The 10,274-nt window shown below is 54.0% G+C and overlaps 1 protein-coding gene across 1 annotated transcript; it reads right to left on the reverse strand.

Moving 5' to 3' along the window:
* Nucleotides 1–1,077: 1,077 nt before the first annotated feature.
* On the reverse strand, nucleotides 1,078–4,335 carry LOC134810731 (putative protein FAM90A26). Its single transcript, XM_063816779.1, has 2 exons — nucleotides 3,571–4,335; nucleotides 1,078–2,906 (listed from the first exon to the last, which is right to left on the reverse strand). Exons 1-2 carry the CDS (start codon nucleotides 4,081–4,083, stop codon nucleotides 1,944–1,946), a joined length of 1,476 nt encoding a protein of 491 aa, XP_063672849.1. The 5' UTR covers nucleotides 4,084–4,335; the 3' UTR covers nucleotides 1,078–1,943.
* Nucleotides 4,336–10,274: the final 5,939 nt, after the last annotated feature.

Genomic DNA, 10,274 nt, shown 5'->3' on the forward strand with positions numbered 1-10,274 from the left:
GGAAGCCACTTCACGGGGGGCCGTCGCAACTGGAACCACACACTTGGCATCGGCGGTTGAGCCAAATGGGGACTCGTGGTGCAAGCAACGCTCCCCACGTGTTAGCGTGGGTGAGATTCGGTTGGCGGAATTTTACTAGGTGCGTGTTAGTAGAGTGGGGCTGAGGTTTTCTTGCTCCTGTGGTTGTATACGAAGTCAAAGGTCCTGCCCAGCCCTGCGGTCCCCTCAGTCAACTCTGTTTCGGAGACATAACGATTTGGATTGCCAACAAGTCAAGAAATGTTCAAGCCCTTGGATGTAGGGTAAAGAAAGGGAGATCAGACTGTCACTGTGTCTATGTAGAAGGGGAAGACATAAGAGACTCCATTTTGAAAAAGACCTGTACTTTAAACAATTGCTTTGCTGAGATGTTGATCATTTGTAGCTTTGCCGCGGCCCCTTTGACCCAACTTGGAGCTCACAAAAACCTGTGTTGTATAACATCGAGGCTTAAGGGATCTAGGGCTGTGCAGGGCGTGCCTTGTTAACCAAATGTTTACGAGCAGTATACTTGGTAAAAGTCATTGCCATTCTCTAGTCTCAATAAACCAGGGGCACAATGCACCGTGGAAAGCCACAGGGACCTCTGCCCTTGAAAGCAGGGTATTGTCCAAGGTTTCTCCCCATGTGACAGTCTGAAATATGGCCTCGTGGGATGGGAAAGACCTGACTGTCCCCCAGCCTGACACCCGTAATGGGTCTGTGCTGAGGTGGATTAGTCAAAGAGGAAAGCCTCTTGCAGTTGAGATGCAGGAAGGCCACTGTCTCCTGCTTGCCCCTGGGAACTGAATGTCTCGGTGTAAAGCCCGATCGTACATTTGTTCAACTCTGAGCTCGGAGAAAAGCTGCCCTGTGGCGGGAGGCGAGACGTGTTGGCAGTAATGCTGCCTAGTTATTCTTTACTCCGCTGAGATGTTTGGGTGGAGAGAAACATAAATCTGGCCTACGTGCACATCCAGGCATAGTACCTTCCCTTGAACTTAGTCATGATATAGATTCTTTGGCTCACGTGTGGTTTTTTTTTGTTTGTTTGTTGTTGACCTTCTCCTTATTATCACCCTGCTCTCCTACTACATTCCTTTTTGCTGAAATAATGAAAATCATAATCAACAAAAACTGAGGGAACTCAGAGGCCGGTGCCGGTGCAGGTCCTTGGTGTGCTGAGTGCCGGTCCCCTGGACCCACTGTTGTCTCCCTATACTTTGTCTCTGTGTCTTATTTCTTCTCTCCGTCTCTCATCCCACCCGACTAGAAACACCCACAGGTGTGGAGGGGCAGGCCACCCCTTCACTCGGAAAATCAGTTAAACACAAACACGGAATGAGAGTCAAAAGACAATATGTCATCTTTTTGAGAATTTTATTCACTTCAAAACCAATTAAACACACACATGTACAAAGGCATTCCACAGCCCAGTTTTCGAGGCTGAGGAAAGACCCCGAGAGCGCTCTGCACAGCACGCTTCCCAGCGTCCGAAACACTGCTCTCAGGGCGGGGCACAGCGGAAGGGCTGCACCTCTCAGGGTTCCCTAACTTTTCCCTTATTCAGTCATCTAGAGAGCAAATACACAGTAATTCCCCAGTTTCCTATTGACGTCCCAGCGGAAGTCTGACTCCTGCGCGTCACGCAGTTTCTGAGGCAACGAATCTCTGGCACGGAAGCTTTTCCTGGCGCGTTTCCGGAGAACCACGCGAACTACAACGTCCCTCACCAGAATTCAATGAGGCAGAGTCCCTGCATCTGCTCCCTGCCTGGCCTGGGCTCCCACATCCACAGAAGCGCCACAGCCGGGGAGCTTCGGAGTCACCGCACAGAGTCTGCTCTCTGCTCTGCACTCCTCAGTCCCACAGTCCCCTCCAAGTCACGGGAGCTGGAGGCCAAGGAGCCCCTGCCACCTGCAGTCTCACTCCAGGTCAGAATCGCTGTCCTCTGAGGAGGAGGAAACCTGAAGGTCCTCATAGAGGACGCTCGGTGGGACACGAACACGGGGACCCTCAGACTTCTCTGACACATGAGGGCTCTGAGCGAGGAAGGCTCCCGGCTTCTCAGGAGAGTGAAATGAGGGGGCCGCCAGGAGGCTGGAGCTCCAGCGTCCGTTTTCCAGTCTCCGGAAGAGCACTGTGAGAGGCTGGGCCCCATCATGGCTGGCCGCTGGGTGATGGGACATGGTGCAGGCCTGGGCAGTAGGCAGGCAAGGTCTGCTGTGCGGAGGCTGCCGGTCGACGCTGGGCACCTGGGCGGGTGTCCTCCTGCCCATCTGGGGCGACGTACTTGGTCCAAGTTCGGTTGCGGCTGGCGGAGGTTGGAGATTCTCCGGGGCCCCCAGCTCACCTCCCTGGATGGCGCTTTCGGGGATCTGGAAGGGACCCAGTCTCGGTTTCTTGGGGAAGTTCAGGCAAGCCTGAATCCGAGCCTGGGCAGGTCTCTTGGCTCCTGGCCCGAAGCTGAGATTGGAGCCTAGGCCCAAGCTGTGTGTGGCGGCTGGCGGGCAGGGCTGTGAGGTCACCGCAGGACGTTTGTCCTGTGCCTGGGGTCTGATGGCCTGGAGCAGGCCGTGGGTTTTGGAGGCAGCCTGGGGAACTTCTCGGCAGCCACCCTCAGGGCTGCTGTGTGTCGGCTTCACCACGAGGAGAGGCTCGGGGCCCTGCTGCCTGACTGCAGGCTGAGGGATGTCGGCCGCAGCCCCTGTCTGTCTTTCCTTTGGTCCAAGACTTGAGGAGGAGCTCAGACTGGCTTTTCTGAGGGGAGACGGCGAAGCCAAGACGGAGCCCCTGTCAGACGTTTCGGTAGCTGAGCGATCAGCGAGGACAGGGCCCAGGCGCGGCCTCTTACTGGTTGTGTGGACCGGCATTGGCCCGCTTGCAACCTGAAAGAGAGGAAACAACACAGGTTAGAAGTTCCTCCGCATGGAGCCAACGTGAAAATCAAGCACATCCAAAGACAAGGTGCACACGCCATGAAATTCTTAGTACAGTATCGACAGGCGGTCCTTGGAAGTAGGGACAGACCCTCCACTTGAGTGCTGATCAGGACAAGACACATGAAAGATGCGCTCTCGAGCTATGTGTAGCTGATCTAAGCACACCATTGTTCAAAAGATCGCGTCTTGGGCATTAACTGGATCAAAGCGCCTCCACTCAGCCTTCCATGAAGTGGAACGGACTGAGGCCCTTCCGAAGGCAGGTTGGTGGCTCAAGGGTACTCAGGACGTCTTCTCTGAACACATGCATGTTCCTGGGTTTAGCCTTCTCCACGTTTGGGGCCTCTGAGGGACTAATTTCCTCATGCCGCTAGGAACATGTTGTTGGCAGGCTTGCCATAATTGGACAGAAAGAAAGCAACAGGAAATACGGCATCTTCAGATGCCTTCGCCTGGAATCAAATTGACCTGGAAGGATCGTGGAGTCCCTGACCCCAAGAAGGCAAGAAAGAGGGGTTCCCCGATTTCCTCCCGCAGACGGGAAGCTGAAAGGAAATCAACCAGGGTGACCTAGAGGAGAAAAGGACCAGGGGCCCGGGGTGACACTCACCCTCAGATAATCAGAAGATTCCGTGGATCCTTTTCGATTCGGCAGCGGCTTCTCTGGAGGTTTCCCAGAAAATATGTGGAGGAGAGCCTTCCTCTGCGGGTCTTGTTGCCTGCAGAACAGAAAAAGGTTTTCTGTTCTCCTGGTTTTCCCCAGGAGACAGGGAGAACCCTGTGTGGGGCCCAGCCCCGTTCCGTGTTTTGTGATACAGAAATGGACATCTGGTGCCCTTTCCGCCTCTGCACCTTCCCTCACGTGCCAACCTTCCCGTCCCCCAGGTGGCCCTCTAGGCTTCCCAACTAAGGACTGTGATTTGGATTCCATCGCCTTTCCCCCTGTCGTGGGGAACCTGCACGAAGCGCCCCCGCCTCTCCCCGTCCCTGAATCTCCCAGAGCCAAAGGAGCTCCTGGGTGTGGAACCCCGGAGGACACGGAGCTCCGGCCTATTTCTCTGCAGCGTTCCTTCCCTGGCCCGGAGACGGAAAGGCACACGGTGTGCAGGTGCAGAGACACCATGTCCTTAGGAGGCAGTACCCTAAGAGTGGTGAAAACCCCTCCCACTGCTCACCTTGGTCTCTCTTCCTTCTCTCCCTTATCCTTGTTCAAGGGCCCCGGGTTGGCTTCAACCTGGGGCTTCCATGGTTTCAGGTTTTCCTTCCCTTCCTTTTTCCCCAAGGTCGCTGGAACCAGGGCTGCCTGCCAGCACTTCATGGGGCACCTGGTACTTCTGGCCGTGTGGCCAAAGGCCCCGCAGTTTTTGCACTTGAGCTGTGGGTGGAAAGGAAGTGATGTCGGTGAGTGAGCTGAAGCCACAGGCAGCGATCCCACGTCCACATTGGGACGGATTGTGAATTCAGAGCTGAATAAGGATTCCAAAGAGGGGACACCGGCATGGGGGCCGTTAAGTGCTGGGAGAGTTCGGATACGATGTTCCCTCCCAAAGCCCACGTGACGGAGCAACACTGAAAGGAAGGACTCAAGGTTCCAAGGGGCACGACGGTGAACCCGATGTCAACAACGCAGCCAAACGTGGCTACGCAGGACTCTAAGTAGAAAGGGAGGTTGCCCCCAAGAGTCTCTCAAGGGACCTATCGGGCCGGGGAGAAGGTCCCAAGCCACGCCCACCTTGGATGGGAAAAGCAACCTGGGTGGTGGTGACAGAGCTCTTTGGAATCCAACCCAGTCTCTGAGGACCGTGTGACACCCCCTCCCCCCGTCCCCACCCCCACCCCGATACCCAAGAGATCCAGGGCTAGACTTACCCTGGGATCTTCTTCATCGGGCGGGGGAGCCCTTGGCCCAACTGGGGCCCTCCGCTGCTTCTGGAGGGTCTGGGCTCTCACCAGTCTCTTGGCCCAAGATTTGGGGTCCCGACGTGCCATCATCTTCGTCGCCTGGGGGTTTTGTGACCGCCTTTTTCAGGGGTTGACTGTTGGGTCACCTGAAACACACACAAACACACACATGTCGATGGTTAAGCACATTGGATATTCACACACCCACAGGAAGCCACCTGCTAACTCCCTGCCGGTGTGGTCATGAGGAGACCTCACCACCAGTCGGTCAAATCTGTAGAACACAATGTGCTGTGTGCATCCTCGGATACTGTGTGTTCCTCTGCCATGACTACCTAGTCCAAGAGTAAACCGCACCTGCCACAGGGCCCGTGGCCTAGGTATGGGGAGTTGAGCTTTCAACCCCAAACAAGCAACTGATTCTGGAGACTGGACTTAGGTCTCTCACGATTCACTCCGGTAGAAGACACGGTGATTCTATCTCCCTTGACGGACAGAACGATCGAAGACACAGGGCATGGCTTGCGCCACCCTTTGGCAGGTCTGTTTGAAGTCAGGGATAAGGGATGCTTCCTGTGACAACTTGACTCGCTACTCTGGCCATTTCATTAGGCAACTTCCAAACACAAATTCATAGAGAGAAGTTACCTTCCTCTCTACCACACTAGCAGGTGATGGTCTTTCCTGTTCTACCTTTTGGCTTTAGCTCCAGCCCCTCTTTACTTATTTATTTTTTCTGGTATTTTACGCATACCACACGAATTCATCTGAACAAACGGGGAACAAGTGCCACATCGCATCGACGTCTTACACGGCTGAAGGGCAAACCACCCTTTTTTCCAAAGTCCTTTTTCCATTTACCCACCAATTCAGCATGCTGCAGTACATTTCTTTTCGCATTCCCATCTTGGTCTTATCCCACATGTGGAGACGGATATGTTTTCTCGTTTTCTGTTGCAAGAATTACTAGTAACGAGAACACATCCTTCCCCACCAGCAAGCCCCAGTGTGATCGGTTTCTTTCGGCCTCCTGTGTCTCTTCCCCCCACCCCCACACCCCTCAGGGATTGCGTGAAAAAAACAATAGTTCAGTGAAACTAACCTGAAATTACGCGTCTACTTGCTTTCCCCGGCTGGCGCTGAGATGGGCAGGTGCTGGAGCAGCCCCGCTGGAAGCGATGCAGCATCCAGGACGACGGAGGAAGGGGCGGAGAGGGACCTCTGCTTTCCAGGCTGCCTTTTATACTGCCTCTGGTCACCTGACATGGAACGTACCCTAACCTAATCAGTTACCTGTACCTTAATTGCAATTAACTTAATCCAATTACGTGACCTGGAAAGGTCTATCTGCACAGCCCACTCTAAGATCGTGTCCACTGCTGACAGACATTCTAAAACCTACGTGTACAGCTGCAAGCTTTGAAGAATAGATGCTCCCCGTCAGACATGTAACACCGGTGTCTGTACCCCTGTCTTCTTTTCCATCTTTTTGTTTTGTTTTGTTTTGTTTTGTTTTAAAAAATGTGTAAAATAGACACCTTTTAATTGGACCACATTTAGTCTATCTCGACGTGGGCCTCAGTGTCATCAAGGAGATTCTCCTTGACGTGCAGTCACGGCCATGATCCATCTTCAGAGCTTCTCTTTCTTCCCCAAGGTAAGTCTGTCAGCAGAGAACCCTGACCGCACCCTCATGTGTTTTCTCCTCCAGGAGGCGCTTGGAAACCACCGTGAATTGGACCGCACTGGGAAACACAGATGAGGAAAGTCAACAACGCTTTGTCCTTCAGTGCCTGGCTCCTTTTTCAGCTCGTCTTGCGACTCCAGGCATTATGCCTGAAAAGTGTCCCGGACGCCTGTGAGGCTCTAATTCCCTGGGTCCCATTGCCATGTCTCTGGATTTGCGAAGATCCACCGCACCTTCTGTGGAACTCCCGTGTCGGTGAACTTTTGTGCCACGGCCCCTAATTCTGCCCATGGTCATCTGCAGCTGCACGACTTAGGGTCCATGTTCCTTGGACGGGAAGAGACAGGCAGGAGTCGGAATGATGAACCAGCACACTGGGGCATTTTCTCACGTAGCCCAAGTGACCCCATGGTGTTCTTGAGCTTTGGAACCAGTCGCGTCCCCTTTGACACTGCACCCGGCTCCCAGTCTCTCAATCGTGTTGGCCCTCCGGCGATCTCCCGTTGGATGAATTGCTCCTGCTGAAACTCGAGTCCCCTTTGATTTGCGCTTCATTAATTATTCATGATTCAGGTGGGAAGGCCTGCTGACGACCCCCTGTGGCCGTTCTCTGAGCTTTCCTGTCACATCGTTTCCTTCCACGCTCTTTGGTTCCTTATGGTCCTGCTCCTTCTGCTGTCAGAGGAGCAGAGAGTTGATCTTATTGATTCTGGATACGGATACTTTCTAGGTGATCTGGATAATCCAGATAACGACCCTCAACAGCGGCGGAAAGGGAGCAGCCATTTGGTGTGTCTCAGAAAATCCTGCTCAGTTCCGAGGCCCCCTAGATGTGGAATCCTGCTCAGAGTTGTTCCCAGGTCAGAGAATGGAGAGAGCCTGTGCATGATGGGATCTCCCTGCCTAGATCTTTCAGTGAGTCTCTACCTCAGCTACTCTTAGGATCAGGGGGAGAACCACGGTGTCAGACATCCGGAAAGAAGACGGGATGAATGTTTTACCTCTGAAGTACATCCCAAATGTGGGAGTTGACTTCAGCTTTGCTGGGGTCTATTTGGCCAGTGAAACTCTGCCTGGTTCATTCGCACATCCGGAAGCCCCTTCACGGGGGGCCGTCGCAACTGGAACCACACACTTGGCATCGGCGGTTGAGCCAAATGGGGACTCGTGGTGCAAGCAACGCTCCCCACGTGTTAGCGTGGGTGAGATTCGGTTGGCGGAATTTTACTAGGTGCGTGTTAGTAGAGTGGGGCTGAGGTTTTCTTGCTCCTGTGGTTGTATACGAAGTCAAAGGTCCTGCCCAGCCCTGCGGTCCCCTCAGTCAACTCTGTTTCGGAGACATAACGATTTGGATTGCCAACAAGTCAAGAAATGTTCAAGCCCTTGGATGTAGGGTAAAGAAAGGGAGATCAGACTGTCACTGTGTCTATGTAGAAGGGGAAGACATAAGAGACTCCATTTTGAAAAAGACCTGTACTTTAAACAATTGCTTTGCTGAGATGTTGATCATTTGTAGCTTTGCCGCGGCCCCTTTGACCCAACTTGGAGCTCACAAAAACCTGTGTTGTATAACATCGAGGCTTAAGGGATCTAGGGCTGTGCAGGGCGTGCCTTGTTAACCAAATGTTTACGAGCAGTATACTTGGTAAAAGTCATTGCCATTCTCTAGTCTCAATAAACCAGGGGCACAATGCACCGTGGAAAGCCACAGGGACCTCTGCCCTTGAAAGCAGGGTATTGTCCAAGGTTTCTCCCCATGTGACAGTCTGAAATATGGCCTCGTGGGATGGGAAAGACCTGACTGTCCCCCAGCCTGACACCCGTAATGGGTCTGTGCTGAGGTGGATTAGTCAAAGAGGAAAGCCTCTTGCAGTTGAGATGCAGGAAGGCCACTGTCTCCTGCTTGCCCCTGGGAACTGAATGTCTCGGTGTAAAGCCCGATCGTACATTTGTTCAACTCTGAGCTCGGAGAAAAGCTGCCCTGTGGCGGGAGGCGAGACGTGTTGGCAGTAATGCTGCCTAGTTATTCTTTACTCCGCTGAGATGTTTGGGTGGAGAGAAACATAAATCTGGCCTACGTGCACATCCAGGCATAGTACCTTCCCTTGAACTTAGTCATGATATAGATTCTTTGGCTCACGTGTGGTTTTTTTTTGTTTGTTTGTTGTTGACCTTCTCCTTATTATCACCCTGCTCTCCTACTACATTCCTTTTTGCTGAAATAATGAAAATCATAATCAACAAAAACTGAGGGAACTCAGAGGCCGGTGCCGGTGCAGGTCCTTGGTGTGCTGAGTGCCGGTCCCCTGGACCCACTGTTGTCTCCCTATACTTTGTCTCTGTGTCTTATTTCTTCTCTCCGTCTCTCATCCCACCCGACTAGAAACACCCACAGGTGTGGAGGGGCAGGCCACCCCTTCACTCGGAAAATCAGTTAAACACAAACACGGAATGAGAGTCAAAAGACAATATGTCATCTTTTTGAGAATTTTATTCACTTCAAAACCAATTAAACACACACATGTACAAAGGCATTCCACAGCCCAGTTTTCGAGGCTGAGGAAAGACCCCGAGAGCGCTCTGCACAGCACGCTTCCCAGCGTCCGAAACACTGCTCTCAGGGCGGGGCACAGCGGAAGGGCTGCACCTCTCAGGGTTCCCTAACTTTTCCCTTATTCAGTCATCTAGAGAGCAAATACACAGTAATTCCCCAGTTTCCTATTGACGTCCCAGCGGAAGTCTGACTCCTGCGCGTCACGCAGTTTCTGAGGCAACGAATCTCTGGCACGGAAGCTTTTCCTGGCGCGTTTCCGGAGAACCACGCGAACTACAACGTCCCTCACCAGAATTCAATGAGGCAGAGTCCCTGCATCTGCTCCCTGCCTGGCCTGGGCTCCCACATCCACAGAAGCGCCACAGCCGGGGAGCTTCGGAGTCACCGCACAGAGTCTGCTCTCTGCTCTGCACTCCTCAGTCCCACAGTCCCCTCCAAGTCACGGGAGCTGGAGGCCAAGGAGCCCCTGCCACCTGCAGTCTCACTCCAGGTCAGAATCGCTGTCCTCTGAGGAGGAGGAAACCTGAAGGTCCTCATAGAGGACGCTCGGTGGGACACGAACACGGGGACCCTCAGACTTCTCTGACACATGAGGGCTCTGAGCGAGGAAGGCTCCCGGCTTCTCAGGAGAGTGAAATGAGGGGGCCGCCAGGAGGCTGGAGCTCCAGCGTCCGTTTTCCAGTCTCCGGAAGAGCACTGTGAGAGGCTGGGCCCCATCATGGCTGGCCGCTGGGTGATGGGACATGGTGCAGGCCTGGGCAGTAGGCAGGCAAGGTCTGCTGTGCGGAGGCTGCCGGTCGACGCTGGGCACCTGGGCGGGTGTCCTCCTGCCCATCTGGGGCGACGTACTTGGTCCAAGTTCGGTTGCGGCTGGCGGAGGTTGGAGATTCTCCGGGGCCCCCAGCTCACCTCCCTGGATGGCGCTTTCGGGGATCTGGAAGGGACCCAGTCTCGGTTTCTTGGGGAAGTTCAGGCAAGCCTGAATCCGAGCCTGGGCAGGTCTCTTGGCTCCTGGCCCGAAGCTGAGATTGGAGCCTAGGCCCAAGCTGTGTGTGGCGGCTGGCGGGCAGGGCTGTGAGGTCACCGCAGGACGTTTGTCCTGTGCCTGGGGTCTGATGGCCTGGAGCAGGCCGTGGGTTTTGGAGGCAGCCTGGGGAACTTCTCGGCAGCC

This window comes from Pan troglodytes, chromosome 7 (assembly GCF_028858775.2).
Source record: "Pan troglodytes isolate AG18354 chromosome 7, NHGRI_mPanTro3-v2.0_pri, whole genome shotgun sequence".
NCBI classification, from domain to species: Eukaryota; Metazoa; Chordata; class Mammalia; order Primates; family Hominidae; genus Pan; species Pan troglodytes.

Excerpts from the sequence above, each read along its gene's own strand:
- LOC134810731 (XM_063816779.1), bottom strand. The coding sequence starts at position 4,083 with ATGGTGTCTCTGCACCTGCACACCGTGTGCCTTTCCGTCTCCGGGCCA. Across the intron at positions 2,907-3,570 it reads AATCTTCTGATTATCTGAGG|GTTGCAAGCGGGCCAATGCC; the intron begins GTGAGTGTCACC and ends CCTCTCTTTCAG.